Here is a 22,286-nt window from a genome sequence, read left to right as displayed (position 1 = left end):
ATCTGATAATACAAAGCACAGGGAAAATGTTGATCAATCTGAACAAATAATAGAAAGTGAATGAAAATTGCTATGGTGGCAGTAATGCTCCCTGTGAGACACATTCCAGAATTCCACAACCAACCCTTTCCAGATGGTGGATAATTTCACAATAATTATTAAAACATCGAGAAAAACATTTCAGTTAAAGTGGGCTCAAATTGCAACAAATGAAATGACACCAGTTATTTATTCAACAGCGTAATTGCATGTCCCTTCCCACACAATTCCAAATTCTGCATCTTTCTACTAAAACATAATATTTGTGCCAAAAGCAATGGCAAATACATATCTGTGATTGTTACTTACAAAGTGGTATGGCTGGAACGTAAAGTTAAGATGGATTCTCAAGTTGAGCTGATTTAGATATGGGTAATATATGCAAATCAGCTGACGGGGTGAGCTCCTGTTGCTCGGTCCCAGCTACTGCCAACCTAGCAGTTTGAAAGCACATCAAAGTGCAAGTTGATAAATACCTCTGGCGGGAAGGTAAATGGCGTTTCCGTGTGCTGCTCTGGTTTGCCAGAAGTGGCTTAGTCATGCTGGCCACATGACCCAGAAGCTGTATGCTGGCTTCCTCGGCCAGTAAAGCGAGATGAGCACCGCAACCCCAGAGGCGGTCACAACTGGACCTAATGGTCAGGGGTCCCTTTACCTTAATGCAAATCAGCAGACTAGGATTTAAGGCAGAGGTGAGAATTAGGGGGGGCAGGGGCTCATTCCTTCAGGGATACTGTAGTAATGTGTCTGGGGTCATGTGGTTATTGTAAGCAGGACCAGGAACATTCCTTGCCAATTTATCTCTTTCTGCCACAGCCATTTCTCTTCTGATCTTAAACTTGCTGTGAGATCAGCAGGTTCTTTTTTTCATCTTCCTACGCCTTCCCTCCAATCCATGCCATGATTATCTCCCTTCCCTCCTGTTTTTGAGCAAATGGTGGTTTGCGTTTACCCTGCAAATCAGAATTATATGCCATAATTTATGAGGTCTTTCTTGAGACCTCTTTGCGTGCAAACCTATGTTTATCCACTAAGAGGCATCACACCTTGTGCCTGTTGAAAATGCAGTGTGTCTCTCAAGCAGAGGGTGAATGCAATTAAACGACATTAAAGGCCCATCTAGGAATATGACTTGTGTCCTGTGTGCTTGGTTGTTGTTTTTATAAAAAGAAGTCAGTGAACTGGAACTAAGAAGTTGGTTAAGGAAATAAATAACAATTTGTCATTGGGTGGTTTCACTTTGAAAACCACTCAGATATAATTGTCAAACTAGAACAAGTAAAGGGACTTTGGAGATTTTTTTAAAATACAAATCCCACCATAAATAGCTTCTAAACATATTGGTGTGGTTCACATTGAATTCAGTCAATTGTATGCAGGGCCGGATTTAGGTTTGATGAGGCCCTCAGCTACTGAAGGTAATGGGGCCCTTTATATGTCCAGCTGACCTTTGTCAACAACAAATGGTTGCTGTTTTTTGTGCTAAATATATGCTATATGGTAATTTATGGACCTAATAGGTATCTCAAGCCATTTGCACATAACAAAATACATATTTTATCAAAGTAATTGTTGAACTTATGGTTTGGAAATGTACATCCAGGTTTCTTTTCCCTTAAATTTTTTGGGGGCCCCTAGAGAGTGGGGCCCTAAGCTATAGCTTGTTTAGCTTATACATAAATCCGCCGTATGGCTAAATAATAAAAGTGGAGCGCCTCAGGGGTCCGTCCTCTCCCCCTGTCCCCCATGCTTTTTAACATCTACATGCAGCTGCTGGGAGAGATCATCAGGGGGTTTGGGGTGGGTGTTCATCAGTATGCGGATGATACCCAGCTCTACCTCTCTTTTAAATCAGAACCAGTGAAGGTGGTGAATGTCCTGTGTGAGTGCCTGGAGGTGGTTGGAGGATGGATGGCGGTTAACAGATTGAGGTTGAATCTTTGACAAGACTGAAGTACTGTTTTGGGGGGACAGGGGGTGGGTGGGAGTGGGGGACTCCCTGGTCCTGAATGGGGTAACTGTGCCCCTGAAGGACCAGGTGCGCAGCCTGGGAGTCATTTTGGACTCACAGCTGTCCATGGAGGTGTAGGTTAATTCTGTGTCCAGGGCGGCTGTCTACCAGCTCCATCTGGTACGCAGGCTGAGACCCTACCTCCCCGCAGACTGTCTCACCAGAGTAGTGCATGCTCTAGTTATCTCCTGCTTGGACTACTGCAATGCGCTCTATGTGGGGCTACCCTTGAAGGTGACCCGGAAACTGCAATTAATCCAGAATGAGGCAGCCAGGGAGCAGCCGCTGGGACCACATAACACCGGTCCTGAGAGATCTACATTGGCTCCCAGTACGTTTCCGAGCACAATTCAAAGTGTTGGTGCTGACCTTTAAAGCCCTAAACGGCCTCGGTCCTGTATACCTGAAGGAGCGCCTCCACTCCCATCGTTCAGCCCAGACACTGAGATCCAGCGCCGAGGGCCTTCTGGCGGTTCCCTCACTGCGAGAAGCAAAGCTACAGGGAACCAGGCAGAGGGCCTTTTCGGTAGTGGCGCCTGCCCTGTGGAACGCCCTCCCATTGGAGGTCAAGGAGATAAACAACTACCTGACATTTAGAAAACACCTAAAGGCAGCCCTGTTTAGGGAAGTTTTTAATCTGATATTTTAATGTATTTTGGTATTTGTTGGAAGCCGCCCAGAGTGGTGGGTGAAACCCAGCCAGATGGGCGGGGTATAAATAATAAATAATGATGATGATGATGATGATGATGATGATGATGAAAAAGTGAAGGGCAGCCGCAAGCAAGCTCCTCCTTCCCCCTTTCCCCATGAAGCTGAAGAAGGCTCCTTGATGCAGGAAGAGGGAGAGTTGGAAAATCTGGAGAGGATTCATGGCTCTCCCCAGTGAAGCAGAAGATGGAATGCCCTGTGGGTTTGCCACTGCATGAAGAAGAAATTATAGAAAGAGGGAGAAAGGAGTGGGAAGCTGAGGAAGAGAATCATAGAGTTGCAGAGTTGGAAGGGACCCAACCCCCAGAAATATCCTTTTGCCTTTTCCTTTCCCCTCTCCTGCACATCTCAGAGATCAATTAAAAGTGATGAAGAGATCAGATCTCATCACCATGTCCCTTTTTATGAAACAGGAGCCTTTGTCATGATTAAACAATTTATATGGCAAGTTCACAAGATAAGCACTTCATGTGTTCTCTCACACTGTATGTTTGGATGAGAGGACAACAGACAGAGGATGGAAATGCAATGTAAAGGAGAGCAAGATATTTGTTCTAAGCCTTGCACATGGCAGGGGCAGGGCAGGAGTGAAGGAAGGCCATAATTTAATGAAGCCTGGAATGATGGTCCAAACCAGACCATTATTTCTGAAACAGAAGCATTAATTGGGGATTCTGTGTGTGCTGCTCTTGGCTTGTGGTAGCAGAAATAAATCAAATATTTGGAAAAGCAAACATCTAATGTGCTGTTCAAGATTCAGAATGTTTGGAAACTGATAGTCAACTATGTGCACAAAATATTGCTACTAAAGAGAAGGTACTGTACATTGTCGTTGATTCAGCATGAAATATTTTCTAGCATTTGGCTTGGGAGGAAGCCTCTGGTATTTTTCTGCAGTCCTGCAATAAAAAGAACTAAATGGCCATCCTTAATGTGTGGTTTACAGATCAGGTGTATCTCTCAGTTTCTAAAAAACTAGAATGGAAAGTGTGATCAAAACAGTTTTCTGTATCTCAGCTAATGTGCATTCAGACAAAATGTTCAGTGCTTAGTTTCTATGGTGATAGCAGTCTGTATATGACTCTTTAAACAGAGGATCCTGATTCCTGATATCTTTCTCCAAGGCAAGAAGCAGATTTAGGTGCTTAGCTCCAAATCTGGGGGAGTTGTGTACAGCTATTAACCAAATGAAAAACAACAAAGCCAGCAGACCTGATGCGAAGTCTTCAAAATGGGCAGAATTGAACTGACAGCTTCACAAGCTCATTGAAAAAATCTGGGAGAGGGAGGAGATCCCAGCAGACTTTAGGGATGCCAAAAGTATCAATCTCTTTAAAAAAAGGTGACAGAATGAATTGCGGAAACTATTGAGGCATCTCTTTATCAGCTGTGGCTGGCAGAATTCTTGCAAGGATCTTAGCAAACCACCACCTAACAATTCCTGAATCCCAAAATGGCTTTCAACTTTCTAGGGGAACAGTGGACATGATTTTCATCGCTCAACAGCTTCAAGAAAAATGCAGAGCGCAAAACCAACCCCTGTATATGGTGTTTATTGACCTAAGACCTACAATACTAAATCGTAATGCCCTGTGGACTGTTCTTCTACAAATTGGCTGCCCAAATACGGTAAATTTGTGGACATCCTTCGGTTCCTCCATGATAATATGGCAGCAACAATTGCAGATAACAATGGCTCTCAAAGTGAACCATTCACAGTGGGACCAGGTGTTAAACAAGATTGTGTTATCACCCCAACTCTATTTATTATTTTTATTGCCATGATCCTACACTTTGTTGAAGGGAAACTCCCCACCGGAGTAGAAATCATTGAACAGAGGAAAAGCTCTTTAATCTGAGAAGGCTGAAAGCAAAGCGTAAGGCAGGGGTGCCCAAACTTTTTTCAGAGGACTAGATTTGATGAAGTGAACATGTGTGAGGACCGACCAGGTTGTTGAGCTCTTTTTAGGATTGAAGTTTTGCTGAGGTTTTTTTTTTTTTTTAAAGGATTTTACCCCAAGACATATACTGCCATGGGAGCCAGATTAAATCGACTGGCGGGCCGGATTAGGCCCCAGAAACAGACTTTGGACGTGCCTGCCGTAAGGTTACTATAACTTCCATCATAGTTTCAGTATGCTGATGACAACATAGTGTGTGCATACTCAGAGGATGACCTCCAAACCTTCCTAAATATATTTACAGAAGCTTACAAAAAGCTTGGCCTATCACTCAACATCCCCAAAAAACCCAAAGTGCTGCACCAAGCACAAAACAAACCCTCTGCAGTGTGACAAATCCAACTCAATTGTGTAATCATAGCTGCCAAGTTTTCCCTTTTCTCGCGAGGAAGCCTATTCAGCATAAGGGAATTTCCCTTAAAAAAGGGGAGAACTTGGCAGCTATGTGTGTAAAGTAGGAAAGTGTTGATCACATCTCCAACCTGGGCAGTTATATTTCCACAAGGACCAATACTGATGCCGAAATCCAGCAATGCCTGAGCTCTGTGAGTGCAGTTGAAGTGCAGAGTGTTTGAGGACCGTGGCTCATTCGCAGGGAGACCAAAATGCTTGTTTACAAAGCTATTGCAATACCAACCTTACTGTATGCTTGTGAAACCGTGGACCACTTTTAAATGCCATCTCTAACTCCTTGAAAGATTCCTTCAACAGTGTCTCCAAAAATTTTTTTGCATCACTTGGGAAGACAGGTGAACTAATGCCAGTGTACTGGAAGAAACAAAGATCACCAGCGTCGAAGCAATGATTTCAACATCAACTTTGTTGGACTAGTCATGTTTGAATGCCTGATATCGTCTTCCAAAGCAACTTTTCCATTCCGAACTTAAAAATGAAAAGCGTAATGCTGGTCACATATGGATGGCACAGATCACACCATTAACCTAGGCTATTGGCAGCCACAATAGGTGGTGGTGACTAGAGTAGATTAGACGAATTCCTGGAGGACAGGCCTTTCTATGACTATCATGGCAGATTAATAGAACTGCCCATGTTCAGAGGCAGAATCCCTCTGACAGTTTAGGGTGTGGGTGTGTGAGACAGAGAATAAACACTAGAACAAGACTGTTGTATTTATGCCCTACTTGTGGGTTTCCTGGGGCCAAGTGGCAGACCATGTGCACTGGCGGAGGAACTGGGGGGGGAGCGCACCACTCCTGGCGGCACAATCTCAATGGGGTGCCATCATGGCTGCCCCCCCTGCTGGGCACTGCTGGTGGCGCACCACACCCCCAGGACACATTCCATGCCCCCAGCTGCTCTCCGCTCCCCCCAGCCGGAGCTTGAAGCTCCGTCACTGACCATGTGAAAGACCTCTCAGTTGGAAACATAATCCAGCAAGACTGATCTTTCTTTTTATGTTAGGATTGAAGTAGCTGATAGTGTTTCCTGGTATGTTACAGCAGAGCCGTAGCTATGGAGAGGCAGGGCTAGTCGGGTTTTTTTGCCCCAGGTGAAGCCTCCAGAGGGGTGCCATTGAGGCTTCTCTCTCTCTCTGTGTGTGTGTGTGTGTACACAAATGTGCATGGGGGTGCCAAATTGGGTTTTTGACCCAGGTGAAATAAAGCCTACTTTCATCCTTGTGCCACAGTGGCCAAAATTAAATGCAAAAAAGCATTGTCTAGACCATTGTCCCACTGCAGAATTATTTACTTGTCGTTGCTGTCCATTTTCTAAGCTTGCACAGTTATAGAGTATGTACATACTGATGTACCTACGTACAAGGACCAGTGTATTATTTTTTTCTGCTGCAAGATGAGCTCATCTTCCCCTGACCAAAAGTGAGTAGTTCTCCAGCACTTTCCCACCTAGCTATGTACATCCGTATGCAACCTAATTAAGAAGTGTTTAAAAATAAATAAATAAACCATCCAAATAATGAAGTAGGAACAGCAATGTTATTTATGCATCATAGAAACAATAGAAGAGTTCATTGTTTCCCATTGATTCAGTCATATACAGCGTGCAGGGTATTTTTGTTTCACTCTCCCTCGCAACAACCCCCCCTTTCCCCAAGTGGTATCTTTCTAGTTTCTAGGTCAAAGTCAGTCCATGAAGAATGAAATGAACCTGGCATTTGGGACTGTTGGTTATGCTTTGAATCCCTAGCAGTGTCTAATTTTGCAGTTTCATGTTGACTAAACTGATTCTAAATCAATAACTATCTTCCTCCACCCTGCTGCAGGAGGCTGGCCATATGATTGAAGAACTGAATGCAGACACAGTAACAACACTGGAGAGAAAATTTGTGGAAGCAGTTAAGAGGCTGTGGGAGGATCCAGGAATCCAAGCATGCTACGGCAGGCGAAGAGAATACCAGCTGTCAGACTCGGCTAAATAGTATGTATCTTACTGTAATAGATCTATGGTCTTAAATGTTTAGGTTTAATAAATATTAGGATTTAACTAGAATTTATGTGCAGTGCTATTTTTCAAGAAAAAATAGGTGCCAGAACTCGCCACGAGCACCTCCCTTGTTCTCTTATAATAGCAATGGTGCTCGCCTGAGTTCCAGCTGGAAAAAAAGCCCTGCTTGTATGTTATAACTGGTATATAAGACAGTCTCAATGGGTATTAGAAAGGGGGTTATGCAAAGGGGTTGAGGTGTTTAAGTAGTGTTTGTGTAGACTTGTGTCAGACTTTGAAAATATGATCAAGATCCATGTGTATTGGAATTCCAACCGCCAACCTTCTGATCGGCAGGCCCTAGGCTCTGTGGTTTAGACCACAGTGCCACCTGCGTCCCTTTATAGTTTCTTAGTGAAGCATGATCCAGATAGCAAATCAACTGTTCATAAAAAACTTTTTTTTTAAAAAAAAAGCCTGCTCCAAAGGTCTTATCTTACTATACTAGGGATTATAAATTTCATGCATATCAGTTAATATCTTGACCCTGCTCCACTGAATTGAAATTTCAGCCTTCATGACATAGGAAAACGGCCAAGTAAACAGCTATTTTCGTGGAGGAGGCTCAAGATATTAACTGATATGCATGGAATTTCAGGTATAGCTATATAATCCCTAGTGTAGTAAGATAAGACCTTTGGAGCTGGCATTTTCAAAAAAAAAGTTTTTTATTGTTAGGGAGCAAGGGGGTGATTCAACAGTTGAACTTGGCAAGCAAGACATCTTTGGCTCAGCTGAAGGGTATGTATGAATAGTCTTGAATTGTCAAGGGTCTGGCAATTGGGGGCTGTGCAGGATAGTGGAAGTTTTAGGATTTAAATCCTAAGACCAGCAAGCAGAATATGTTAAATAAGATTACTTTCTTATAGTGATGGACTAGTCTGGTATTTTTTGTTTCATTGTTCCAAAATTAAACTCAGTTGAACACATTTCTGCAATAATTTGCTTTATATTATTTGTCAGCATTTTAGTGTATTCAGTTTCTCTGATCAGGTTCATTATACAATCTTTTACAGCACAATAGTGCTGCAAAGAATTTCATCACAGAGAGGGCTCTATGGGCTTTCTGTTTGATCTGTGCTGTACCCCAGCTCAAGAAACTGCTTATTGAACCAGACTACTAAAAAGTCCACCACATCCTGCTGTTCTGAGCCCTCTTTAATCCCCCTAGCATTAGGTTCAGTCTGTATGAAATATTTTCCAGTTGCTCCAACCTTACATCAAGCAAAAGAATTGCACTCTCCATTTTTTGAGAACTTTTTAAATCTTGGTTACAGGTAGGTAGCCGTGTTGGTCTGGGTCGAAGTAAAATAAAAAAATTCCTTCAGTAGCACCTTAAAGACCAACTAAGTTTTTATTTTGGTATGAGCTTTCGTGTGCATGCACACTTCTTCAGATGACCATTCAGGTATCTGAAGAAGTGTGCATGCACACAAAAGCTCATACCAAAATAAAAACTTAGTTGGTCTTTAAGGTGCTACCGAAGGAATTTTTTTATTTTTAAATCTTAATGCTGATGTCCTATGCTTCCATTATAGCCACCCCATCCATTTGCCCAGCAACTTCATGTACCCTTTCCTCCAGTGGTTTAATTATTTCAGTAAGATCCTCTTTGATTTGTGATTTAAGGTCTTTACTTGCATTATTTGCAATGTGATCTCAGAGAGCAACTCTTCTTCCTCTTTGGATTCTGTAGTTTTGGAGTTTAGGGCACCATTATCAGTTCCATCAAACAGATTATCAGGCCTAGTTATTTTCCTGGTCTTAGAATAGTTTCTAAGCTCCTTAGTTTAAAGCAAATGTGAATGCCTTGCATTAAGCCTGAAATTCTTGAGTCTTTTATTCTTTTTTGCTTCAGAAAAGTTCTTTTTTAAAAAACAAGAATGCTTGTAACTAAAGAGAGGAGCTTGGAGATTAAGTCACAATCTTGGTCTGCACTGTCACCATCCCCACTCCCTCCTCCGCTGGGTTATGATTTTAGTTTTATACAATGAAATAGTATAAAATAGTATACAATTAATATAAATTGACAAGTTTCTCTTTGATACAGTCAGCTCAAAAGTAAATAGCTTAACTGAAAGTAGGCCACTATTGTTATTCATACATGGCAGGCTGGGGGAGCGCTGTGGCTGAAAGTGTCTCGTGTAATGGTAGTCGTGCATTAACAGTAGCACTGAGTTTTGAATCTAGAATGTCCGTGTTCTTCCATCTTTTACCTTGTGTGGTCTATTAGCTCTCATTTATTTGTGAATTAATCTTCTACTTAAATAAATATTTGATTTCAGCATATGTTAATTTGTTTATGAAAACATGTAACACTTTGCTAAATAAGTGTGTTTGTACTGGACTTGGAAGTTACCTTTCAGACTTTGACCGTATTGCTGCACCATCATTTGTGCCAAACGAGCAAGATATTCTCAGAGTGAGAGTGCCAACCACTGGAATTATTGAATATCCTTTTGAGTTGCAAAATGTTACTTTTAGGTAAGTTTGGTTATGCAAAGTTACTAATCGAGGTAAAGCAGCATTGAGTAGCCAGATACAGCAGCACCAAATATGAACCAAATGGGGAAAGTTCATCCTTGACAAGGCTTGGTTGCAGTTATTAACATCATACGTAATTAGATTTCGATCTAAACCTGAAGAGTTTGGTGGCTATAAAAGGCCCTTATGAATGTGGGCTTTTGTGAGCCTCTAACATGGCTTCTGAGTTTGGTCCTGGAGCAACTTTATCAGCTTCTCAGGTTACTGTAAAGAGTTTGTTCAGCTATCAAAGGCATCCCCAAACTGTGGCCCTCCAGATATTTTGGCCTACAACTCCCATGATCCCTAGCTAACAGGACCAGTGGTTGGGGAAGATGGGAATTGTAGTCCAAAACATCTGGAGGGCCGAAGTTTGGGGATGCCCGAGTCTTCTTCACAGCAAAGTTGAGCTGGATTTATTTTGTTTGGTTGGTGCCCTGGAAGCTTATTGCACACAGTTACTCCTATTTCTATTTACAGAATGGTAGATGTTGGTGGACAGAGATCAGAAAGAAGGAAATGGATACACTGCTTTGAAAGTGTTACCTCAATAATATTCTTGGTTGCTCTTAGTGAATATGATCAAGTCTTGGCAGAATCTAACAATGAGGTAAAAGAACATAGTGCTCTAGATTATTTCAATTAGTGCATTTTACTTTGGTAAATTATTTTCTAAATACCTCTCTCCATAGAATGGTCGTCCTCTCCTGTTCGGTGCAAAATATCAGTTTTTGTAGGTGTATCCTGACAAAATTCTGGCACAGACACACTCTTGATTTTTCATTCTTACACATATAGTATCCATTGCATTGTATTTCAGATTATTTTATTGCATTTATATCCTGCTTTTCCTCCATGGAGCTCAAAGTGGTGAACATGGTTATATTCCACCCCATTTGCACTTTGTTTGCAGCACTGGAAGAATAGTTAGTGTTATAATTAATTATAATTGGAACACATGTCTGGGTAGAAAATAATTATGGATGGTAATCAGTTTGGGGTAGGGCTTGCCGATCAGAAGGTTGGCGGTTTGAATCCCCGCAACGGGGTGAGCTCCCGTTGCTTGGTCCCAGCTCCTGCCAACCTAGCAGTTCGAAAGCACGTCAAAGTGCGAGTAGATACAGTGATGCCTTGCAAGACCAAATTAATTCGTTTCGCGAGTCGTTTTGTATTGCGAAAATTTCGTCTTGCAGTTTTCCAATTTAAACAAATCAAAGCAAAATAATAATAATGCAAACATAGAAAAATTCGTCTTGCGAGTCAACAAAAAGATCGCAAAACGCTTTCGTCTTGCATGTTTTTCGTTGTGCGAGGCATTTGTCTTGCGAGGTACCACTGTAAATAGGTACCGCTCCTGCGGGAAGGTAAACGGCGTTTCCGTGTGCTGCTCTGGTTCACCAGAAGCGGCTTAGTCATGCTGCCCACATGACCTGGAAGCTGTACACCAGTTCCCTGTGGCCAATAAAGCGAGATGAGTGCTGCAACCCCAGAGTCAGTCATGACTGGACCTCATGGTCAGGGGTCCCTTTACCTTTATGAAATAATTATACTTTAATCTGAGCACAGAAATGGGGTGCCCAGGCAGAGTTCCACTCACACATTCCCCCATTATGTGCTCTTGAGAGTCCCCCAAACCCCTGGAGGATATTTTAAGTGTAAGCAGTGAGTGGTATGAAGGTGAATTTCTGTTACACAAGCAGAAATCAGTGTTGGATACAGCCCAGCACCCACTAATTTCTTTAAGAATACTTTGCTAACATGTCATACTTTTCTTGCAGAATCGGTTGGAAGAAAGCAAGGCTTTATTTCAAACAATAATCACATACCCTTGGTTTCTGAACTCCTCAGTCATCTTGTTCTTAAATAAAAAAGATCTTTTAGAAGAGAAGATTATGCATTCCCATTTAAGCACCTATTTTCCAGAGTTCACAGGTAAACCAATAAGCAATTATTGTAGCTGCTTTGTCAGTTCACTAATGATCAGCACTCTAATGTGAAGTGTTAGCTACCCCAGTTGTCGTCTACACTATAATAGACAACATTTACCTATTATTGCGAGCAAATGATTAAAATTATATGCACATCCATATTCCCAATGTGGGAAGTTAGCATTTGTTACTACACACAAGTCCTACTGTCCAAACGCTTGTTACATACCCAAACATAAGGAATGAGTACCCAAACCTCACTACACACACATCACAGATTCTGATATCCAGACAGCCAGACACAGTTGTAGTGCTGTAAACAAATTAGCAGCCTTAAACAAGTGCCTTACTTTTTGTGTTTTGCTGCTTCATGGCAACCAAAAACCATGGCGAGTGGGGGAAAGATCAGACAAATAAGAGAGCATCCTTTTCCCTCCCTCCTTGCCTTTTGCAAGGTTTCAGAGGGTTTTCCTGGTTTTGTTTTTTTTAAAATTTGGGGGTAAACATTCTGTGGCAGGGAACATGGTATAAATTTCAACATAGGAATCAATGGAAATTGTTGACTCGTTATGCAAACACCCACTTAACAAATGATTTACTGAGAACGCATTGCGTTTGGATAGCAGGACCTGTGTGTATTTGTATATTTGAATATAGTTAATTGGAATTAACTCTGCATACACTAGTGAAAATAGAAATTTATTTGAAGATTGCAAGGAGTCTCTCTCACTCTGTTTAACAAGGTTTCATTTTTTTGCTTTTGAGCAGGACCAAAGCAAGATGTTAAAGCTGCCAGAGAGTTCATTCTGAAGTTATACCAGGATCAGAATACAGATAAAGAGAAAGTGATTTATTCCCATTTTACATGTGCTACAGACACAGAAAACATTAGATTTGTCTTTGCTGCTGTCAGAGACACAATACTACAGCTGAATCTAAAGGAGTTCAATCTGGCATAAACCATAGGGACCCAGCATTGTATTTAAAACTCCATGTATGTATTTGCAGCAATTGTTTGTGTCCCTGTTGACCATAAAATATTTACTTAACAAAAATGGAAATTTAGATATGATACTTACAGATTTTAAATGTATACACTTTCAACATGTTTTTCATTCGGTTTTGATCTGAGGTGCATAATTTTAGTTTTGAGATGATTTAAGAAAAAAATATCTGCTATTTATTTATAGATACTTCCTGCACCCGCTAATTTAATTGCATTTGATAATCTTTTAGCCAGTGATGTCTTAGTTACAGAAGATTGTATGCTATATAATAATAATAATAATTTATTATTTATACCCCGCCCATCTGGCTGGGTTTCCCCAGCCACTCTGGGCAGCTTCCAACAGAAACATTAAAATAAACTAATTTCTTAAACATTAAAAGCCTCCCCAAACAGGGCTGCCTTCAGATGTCATTTGACTAAGATGCATGACTAAGCTGAATGAAAAATAGCCTATATTTATATAATTCTTTAGGTATTTAAAGCCTCTTTGAAGGCTATGGCATACATCTTATTTTCCTTGAAACACGACAGCTTCTTGTGCAATTTTTGATTCATAAGTTAAATGCTAGCTGCCAATATGTTTAATATTTGTTGTTTTCTATCTACTTTGGGGCATAGTTTTTTAAAAAAATAAAAACAAACTCCCTTCTGCCCTTTGCTGGAGCCTATAAAAAGTAACTGTTTCCGTGACTGAAGGAGGGAAGGGGTGCACTTGTCTCAACTCCAAAATGTATAAAGGCACCCCTGAATGGCATCTCCCATTCACCAGTTCCATTGGGGTGACCATACCTTTTGGTGGCCATTTTTGGCAAAGGCAGTGAGTGTTCATTTCCCATTTTATTTGCTTTCCCTTTATTTTATATTTAATAAATATACAGTAGTTAAGACCTACCACTTGTTTGGCATCATTTACACTATTATTGCTATGTCACCCCGTCATATGAAGTAATACAGCATAAACTGTTTGACAAAAGATAACATGTTGAATATAATATTTGAAAGAGTGGGAAAATTACATGAACCAACTCAGTATTTGGGACAGCTCATGTGTTTTTCTCTATAGGTCTAGCAGACACAGAGATAGGAATCTAATAAGCACAAACAAAAATAATGTGTAACCAGCCCAGGAGGCATCACGCTCTTTATTGTACACATTCAGAAGGAGTGGTCTGTATGGTTGGTGTGCAGCTTAAGGCCACTGTCAGTGAAACCAATGAATGTGGAAAGAGTTCGTTCATGATCTTGAGACACAACACAAGTTATATTTTGGCATATCCAGTAACCATTAATTGAATATACATTTTGTATAGCAAGAAATAAAATGTTATTGGGAAGACTGCAATGTATTCCTGTAAGCACCTCAGCTGGTTACATAATGGAGCAAGCAAGACTTTTATTATATAAATACATACAATTACATTTGGCATGCCATTTACTTTTAGCTTTTACAACAAAGCTACAGTTTGAGGAGTTTAAGTACCACCAGCAAATTCAGGAGGGCCAATCTCTTTCACCTCAATCCTCCAAACAGGAGTTTGGAAAGAATATTCTGGAGCAGACATTTACTACATGCATCAAACAAGTCAAATCTGGATTAGACAATACACTTCCATACATTTGCATTCTTTTCCATTTTATGAAGTGATTTCTTCATCTACATGTGCATTTATAGGGATTATTGTATAGCCTAGCAAAATCAAATTAAAAGAAATGTTTATGCAACCCTCCACATACTGAAGTCTTGTTGTTTTCACACAGAACTGAAAAGATCTTATGAATTGTTTTGGGTCTAAATGCTGAAATGGGTTGTATTCCCACATTAGTCATACTCTGAGCAGACCCACCCACTGAAATTAAGAGTCTTGCTTAATTTACGCCCATGAAATTCAGTGGGTATATTCTAAGTTGGATGCAACCCAAAGTTAATGAATGTTCTCAATTTTTTAAAAAATTAATGACAATGCATTCAGCATGAGCATGGAATTTAAATTCCCCTCACTAAAAATAGTTTTTCATTCAAGAGTGTTTGATGTATTTGATGTATTGAAAGTAAAGATCATGCCATTCAAAGCACTGTTGCAAAAACACACTCCTGCCTAGGTTATCCTTTCAATAATTCATGTTTGTCTGTGTACATCTACCCATCATCATGAGGTACCAGAACACCTTGCTATTTTTTTGCATCATATAAAAAGTGAGTGTTAAAAATAATATTACAGTACCACAAACTGTTTATTTGTATTTAAAAAACTAAATAACCTCATGATATATATATTGGTAAATAAAAAGGCTTCTTGAATAAACAGATCAGCAAGATCATATAAGAGCATTGCTGGTTAAATCAGTCTTTCCCTGAAGAATTTAACTGAATTTCAGTGAATATTAACATGTAATGTGGCAATTATAGCATATTAATTAAAATCCCAATGACAGGAGAAATAAAGCTTAGATGGTGGAGGAACCCTGATTATCACATAAAATCACAAGACTAATCTAGACTTTAGTCTTTTTAAATCATGTGACAGAATATGCATGAAAACATCATTTTTACTCCTGATATAAGTAACACTGTATTATTTGTAAATAAAAAGATCAATAAGCCACAATTTGGCAGAGGTTCTCAGCTCTAGAACAGTTTAAACGACACTGACCATGGCAGATTTTTTCTACTCTGGCTATGTAGAAGACTTCAACAATCCCCTTCATAGTCTTAGCAATGTCACATGCTAAGCTTCAATCAAAATGTTCAATTTGGCACACTCTTGTTTTGTCCACCTTGGAATCTTGCACAAATGGTCATAATTTTGGGTGGTTCTCCCTCACTTCTTCCAGTTTTGAGAGAACCCACTATGAAAATTTGAGAGAAAATTTAGACAATGAAAGTAAGTCAACATATTCCTCTAAATATTAATAGCATAGAACATTAGTCTAACTATATGGTCTTATCTACTGAAAGTCAGTGCACATGTTGGCAAATACCATTTTCTGGGGCTGCTGCCAGACTCCCAGCTGGGCTATACTTTCATCAATGTGAACTACTGTCACACATGTTGGCGCCACCCTCACAATCAATATTTAGGTTATCTGAATCTAGGACTATGGTTGTATACTATTTTTAAGTAAACATATTTAGATCAGTAGTATTCAATACTCACCTTAGCATCATCTGGCGTTTTAAAATTAATAATTTTTCCAAATTCTTTGGCATGGAATACAGACTTTACTCGTTCCTACAAAATAAATAGTTTCCTATTAATTTGGCTTTCCAAGGCAAAATTAAATGTAATACTTCTGTTATTTGGATTATAACAAATTATATATTATATTATATTTTATATAATATTATATATTAATTATATATTATTTGTATAAGAAACAGGAGGGGGGAGATTTGAAGCGCCCCTTTATCTGACCATGAAACTTTGCATTAAAAACTTTGCATTAAAAACAACACTCTAGTAAATACAGGTGAAACTTGGAAAATTAGAATATCATCGAAAAGTGCATTTATTTCAGTAACGCAACTTAAAAGGTGAAACCAATATATGAGACAGATGCATGACATGCAAAGCAAGATATGTCAAGCCCTTGTTTGTTGTAATTGTAATTATTTGTTGTTAGGTGGGTCAATTATAAATGGAATGTAATTAATGAAATGTAATAGCAACGTTTAGTTTGTTTATTTTTGTATTATTGTAACTATTTGTTTTATTACTGTGTAATTTCCAAAAGAAAGCATTTGTAAAAATTAAAAGAAAAAGAAAAAAGAAAAAGTTGCCTTACTGAAATAAATGCAATTTTCGATGATATTCTAATTTTCCAAGTTTCACCTGTAGCTTCTGAAGTAAGTTTTCATAGGTGGTAAATTTGACTTGTTATATAACAACAATATAATAAACTAGCAAGTTAAGGAGAACAACATGCCATTTAAGTTGCTGGATTCTATTGGAGACAAATGACTTTTATTTTTAAAATATACTCTGAAGCTAATTCTACAACAAGCTGAAGTCTCTCACGGTACCTTTGCTTCAATGCGCAACCTCCGCCCGTCAACAATGAATGGCTCCTTGGTAAATTCATCATAGGTGTACTGCCATTCACATGTCAACTGTCCAAAGGTACCTCTGGTCACAAATAATATACCACTAAAGAAGAATGCAGAATAAACCATTAAAACAAAGCAAGCAGAAATACAACAATTACCTTTTAAATAAAAATAAATAAAAAGTTGCCTCGTTACAGATCACCCAGTTTGATGGTTTATTAATTCTACAATGAAATACACACATATGGATTTGCACAATGATGCCAGTGGAACCTAATAATATATGTGTGAATATTAATTCAGTCAAAGAAGACAACTACATTCTACTTTAAAGATGCAGAAATCAATATATAATAAGGAACAGCTGGCATATTACCAGGCAGCCGCAATAGTTGAAGTGAACACATACTTTTGTTCAGTCAAGTTCTAATAATTAAGGTCAAATACATACTACAAAAAAACAAGTGTTCCCGCGTCTTCTCTGAATTGAATCTGAAGGCTCAATTATGTTAGTTCCTTGAAAAAGCTTGTAGGGTTTCATGTCTCAATAATATTTTAGTTAGAAAGTAAAGCAAGTTTTGTCAACAACATTGTGGTCAGGATCCAGAGAGATGCTTTATGAATGGTTAGTAACATTATCCGTCTAATGGTAGCAGGATATTTATGCCATATTATGAAGTGTATCTGAAATTTCGTTCAGTTTCAGAAGCATGATGGGGGAGGGGATGATGTTTGAGAAACATTAAGGCGTAAATTCCCTTGTAAATGTGGAATTAGTTATGTGGAATGGTATCCAATTCTGCCGATCCTGCCAAATTTGCTCTGGAAATCTGAGAAGCCCTAGAGAATATTTGAAGTGGTGTGGGAAACTGCAGTGCGGAATGAGCTTGCACAATATTGGATAGCAACAGTGGCTTGGGGAAAAACCTTAGCTGTATACTTTCAAAGTGACACAGTATTCCCTATGCAGGGGTGCCAACATGAATAAAATATGGGATGCGGGCAGGTAAGTCCCACCCTGCATAATCAATCACACAATGTGGTGCCCCCACGCCCCATGGGAATTGGCTCCTATGTTCTATGTAAGAATAAAACTAATTCACTACCACTAAATATATATTCTGCAGGTTTCAAGGTGCCTGCTCTAATAATCAGAGTGCCTGTTGCTTTCCTATTCTGTTTCGTTGGGCCCACTGAGATGTGAGTACAGGGAGTACTGATGTATTGAGCCCACATCATGAAGGGGGCCCAGACTCTGAGCTTCCATTCATATTTTTTTTAGAAGTCTCTAGCCCTCCTGGAAAGTAAGTTATGAAACAAAATGTGCAGGTACCCTTCGAAGTGATTTCTCCGAGATGAGCCAACCTGACTGCTCCCACCTTTTAGTGTCTCCAATGAGTGAAGTAAGGGCTGAGAGAGGTGGGAGTGAGTGGTTTGGAAATCAGGTGACTGGAATCCCTGGAATCCAAAGGAGCTGCTGTTTCTCCCACCCCTTCAGTGCACTCTTCTGTCTCATTTTCCAGCCCTTTGTATCTAAACAGTTTTTTTTCCATCTAAGATCATATACTTAAATGTTATTTTCTGCAAATGGTACTACACAGTAAGTGTTAAAGAATCCACCTCCTCCCTGCAAATGGCAAATATAAAATGTGAAAACGTTGCAAAGAGGTTTAGGCATGTTTTCTGCCATGTCATTCTTGTGCCTTTGAGGAGGCAGTAATTCAACAGGTTAAGTATTTTCTAGTATGAAAATGCAAGGAAGATTGGAGTTTCTTTCATTTAAATGCTAAGGGAAAATCTAAACACTATCGGAATATTATTATTGAATGAGCAAAAAAAACAAAACACCAAGTATAACAAAGCATGCTGCTTATAAAGCTTACCAGACATATGGGGAACCTTACCTCTTTGTTACCATTAGTAAATCTGTACTATTAACCATTGCATGTGTAAAGTATCTCAGTTTGGCAAATCTTCCATTTTCAATATTCTAAAAGAGAAAGACAGTTGTATAGAATTCCCTAGAGTATAGAAAGTTCTTTCTGAGGAAAATATTAATGTCTAATATTATTATTAATTTCAGCTTATATTATTAATAACTTCAGCTTATTATAAAACATGTATACATCACATAAATTGAGGACATTTAATATCTGCCATGATTAAGAAGCTCTTTCACACCTGGTAGTACTGTAATAGAGAGTTGACAGAATTGTAAACATCCTTCCACATGATGCTTCATCATCCTGGAATGTGAAAAACCTTTTATCTAAAATTATGAGTTCATAATATTGGGCTATTCAGATGTTTGTAACCTTGAAAGTACTATGCATTTTCAGATTACAGAATGCTGTAATACTAAAAAGAGAAGACCATTCAAATTCAACCTGAATTGTTACAGAAACCATTTCTTATTGTATTTCTCAGTAAATGGAATACAACTATGTAAATAATCATGGTTTCAGACACAAGAATCCAATCATATATGATGGCTTTAAAGGACTAAACTGTGTTTGAGGCATGCAATCCAGGCTCGTGGATCTTCCTTAATCCGTAGCTGATTCTTTTTAACATGAAGTGAATAAAATAAGCTGCTATTTTAATACCATCCCATGCTAAAATGTTCCTCAACTGTTTATACAGTATTTTCAAAAAGTCTCAAACACAAATGTTACACCATGTTATCAGTCCCCCCCCACCAATGAGAGAAAGAGAGAGAACAAAAAGCCCCCAATTCATACACTCCCTAAAGTCAAATAGCAATACTTTATAATGCATTAAAATTCAATCATAAATCTATACATAAAATTGGTGGTTTGTTTTTACAGGACAGGCCTGATATATTTCATTATGTTTTCATTATGTTATGTGGATTGTAAGATAATTAAAGTTTATAAAAATGCTAATTTTTCACTGCAAGTTTATTAGAATAAATTCTACAAAACATACAAAACACTGCAAACCATAATATATTCTAAACTAGCCACTGATATAGAACCATTTATTATATAGTAGACAAGGTGAATATGAGGATTCCAATACACTAGTAGGTTTGCTTTGTAGAACTTATTTTTTAATCCAAGTGATCAAATTATTTCACAAATTAAATCTCAGCAATCCTCACAAAACATTATCCACACATTGCATATGGAGGGGGGGGGGGAGAGAGACAGAGATGGCACTGTTGAAATGCACACTTCATACCTCCCGGCTCACACTCTTAACATGGCTCTAGCTCTCTTTAACTACAGTCATCAGAAATACTTCATTCAGGTTATATGTGAACAGACATTTCAGACTTACAAATTTATGTGCAGTGACAGAACAAAGGAAGTAAAATAGCAAATATTTTAGCTGCTTAGAGAAGTTCAGCGCATCTCTTTTCCCAAGGGAAAAAAGCAGTTACCAGAGAGGTCTTGTTTAAGGAATCTTGGCACTGAATAGGACTGATGAGCACCCTAAAATACCTCATTTCAACTATATGATTCCATTGTGTATAGAAGATTGGATGGGGCAAAAAAAAGTGCATCAGAAACCTGGTGTTAACTGGGTTGAATTATAAAGAGTTCTGCCTCATCATTCAGCTTTTCCTTTGTATTTTTCCTTCCATGTTTTTCACAGCTCTTTGCTGCTTGTTATTACCACTCCTTTCAAATGCCACCTTACTGTCACTTTCATAATTCATTTTGAAACTGAAAGTTCAATACTCAGCAGAGCCCATTATTTGCATGAAGTGCTTAATTTTTGAATGCTTTCATGCATCTTGATTATATCGCTTAATTTACTCAGGCACCCCTCCCCACTAAGCATTCACCCCTCTTTATCCTCCAGTAGCCATTGAACAACATGCCTGCTGCTCTCTTCAAGCAAATGCAGGAATGGCTTACTTGCTTGTAGCACTGAAAGACAAATATTCTTTCCAAGGCAAAAGAGGAAGGACGCAATGACAGCATTATTCTGATTAGTAGTGCCACTAAACCACATCCTGAGGCTACTCCTTACTCCATTAACCACACTTCTTCTGGATTACGTTATTTGAACTGGAATCACAACGGTGCTTTTGGAAAGATGTTCAGAGTAAAGAAAAGTAAGGAGAACAATAGAGAATGGCAGCCACATAGTAGTGCCACCATTGGTTACTACTATATCAAAGTGGAGACAGGGAATCTGTATAGTGGTTCACCATTTTTAACACACAGATCTCCTTTGATGGATCATTCTTACTGTCTCTTTAAGGCTTTGACATTGATGAAGTTATACACCAAACAATATACAATTTATATATATCCCCAATCACTTATTCTGGATATATATATATATATATATATATATATTTTTTGGGGGGGGGTCCTAAATACATATAAACCTTTCATATATTGAACTCTTTATTTATAAAGGCTGTTGTGTTGGCAACATGTATCCCGTAGGAAAAAAGACCAAAATTCATTGAAGGGGTGGAAATGGAAAAGAGCACCTGGGTAAAATCTTCCAGTGGAATTACAATCATCTGTCAGACAGCTGCAAAAAAGGGATTCTGCAAAGTCAGCTACTGCGGAAACCAGGCCGCCAAATGTAAATAGATATGACCCTGAAGAAGGGTGCAGTTGAACCTTCGTTCTCACTGCAGTCAGTCTACTTCACCGTCAATAGTTTTTATCCCTCAACATTTCTCACAACCATTTCCAAGCCTGGATTGCACCATCACTAGGGAGAGACTAGCTTGTTTCTGTTCTGTACAAAGATGCTTACATATTTGCCAATTTCCAAACTAGGTGACAAGATTCTCTTCCCTGAAAATCTGTTCTTGGCCTTTAGGCAAGTTGTCCCCAGTGGGCTACCCTGCCTAGCATTGTCAAGACTGCGCATTTGCTTGCCCTCTGCCTTCAGGCCCAATCTGCATTACTACCTACAAGACATGGCAAGCAGAGGTTACTTCCCCTGCTGCTCCTTTTACTTCCTGCACGCTTAAGAGAACAGGGAAACAGGTAACAACAGCATAAAGGAGCAGGGCAATGGGCTTCAGCGGCCAGTAGGGGGTCCCTGCAGGAATGTTCTCCTGATTCTAGCACTGAATGTGCGAATCTAATAGAAATCTTATAATTAAAATATTCTGATATAAATTGGTGTTGGAATTGTAATTCCCATTGTAGGCTCCTACCTCCACAACTCACTCAGGGCGGATCTACACTCATGGTTTTGAATGCTAAAAAGGAGTTAAAGAATGGTTGGGATAACCATATAGCCATATGAAGTTGTTTTCTAATGTTAATATAGTGGTACCTTGGGTTACAGATGCTTCATGTTACAGACGCAGCTAACCCAGAAATAGTACCTCAGGTTAAGAACTTTTGCTTCAGGGTGGTGGCACAGCAGCAGTGGGAGGCCCCATTAGTTCAAGTTGTGCTTCAGGTTAAGAACAGTTTCAAGTTAAGAACGAACCTCAGAATGAATTAAGTTTTTAACCCGAGGTACGACTGTAATGCGTTATTAAAATGTGACACCAGATGGCACTGCAGAGCTATCCCCTTCCAGAAACTGGGTAGACCTTGTGGAAAACGAAGCAAGGAGAAACCAAATGTATTGATGTTTTAGAATA

The 22,286-nt window shown here is 39.2% G+C and overlaps 2 protein-coding genes across 6 annotated transcripts in view; one reads left to right on the top strand and one right to left on the bottom strand.

Moving 5' to 3' along the window:
- Positions 1–12,595, top strand: part of LOC118077035 (guanine nucleotide-binding protein subunit alpha-14) — a 32,303-nt gene extending 19,708 nt beyond the window's left edge. The window contains exons 3-7 of the mRNA XM_035100327.3: positions 6,965–7,119; positions 9,541–9,669; positions 10,189–10,318; positions 11,487–11,640; positions 12,405–12,595. Of these exons, the coding sequence (XP_034956218.2) occupies positions 6,965–7,119; positions 9,541–9,669; positions 10,189–10,318; positions 11,487–11,640; positions 12,405–12,595 (759 nt within the window). The remainder of the gene's footprint in view (positions 1–6,964; positions 7,120–9,540; positions 9,670–10,188; positions 10,319–11,486; positions 11,641–12,404) is intronic.
- Positions 12,317–22,286, bottom strand: part of VPS13A (vacuolar protein sorting 13 homolog A) — a 162,437-nt gene continuing 152,467 nt past the window's right edge. For all 5 annotated transcript variants that reach the window (XM_035100322.3, XM_035100323.3, XM_035100324.3 and 2 more), the window contains 4 exons: positions 18,595–18,680; positions 16,667–16,790; positions 15,801–15,875; positions 12,317–15,492 (listed from right to left, as the gene is read on the bottom strand). In XM_035100322.3, the coding sequence (XP_034956213.1) occupies positions 15,442–15,492; positions 15,801–15,875; positions 16,667–16,790; positions 18,595–18,680 (336 nt within the window). In that variant the 3' untranslated portion in view covers positions 12,317–15,441. The remainder of the gene's footprint in view (positions 15,493–15,800; positions 15,876–16,666; positions 16,791–18,594; positions 18,681–22,286) is intronic.

This window comes from Zootoca vivipara, chromosome 10 (genome assembly GCF_965207765.1).
Source record: "Zootoca vivipara chromosome 10, rZooViv2.hap1.1, whole genome shotgun sequence".
Taxonomy (NCBI): domain Eukaryota; kingdom Metazoa; phylum Chordata; class Lepidosauria; order Squamata; family Lacertidae; genus Zootoca; species Zootoca vivipara.
Note: the sequence above shows the minus strand (reverse complement) of the source record. Positions and strands in the feature narration are given on the sequence as shown.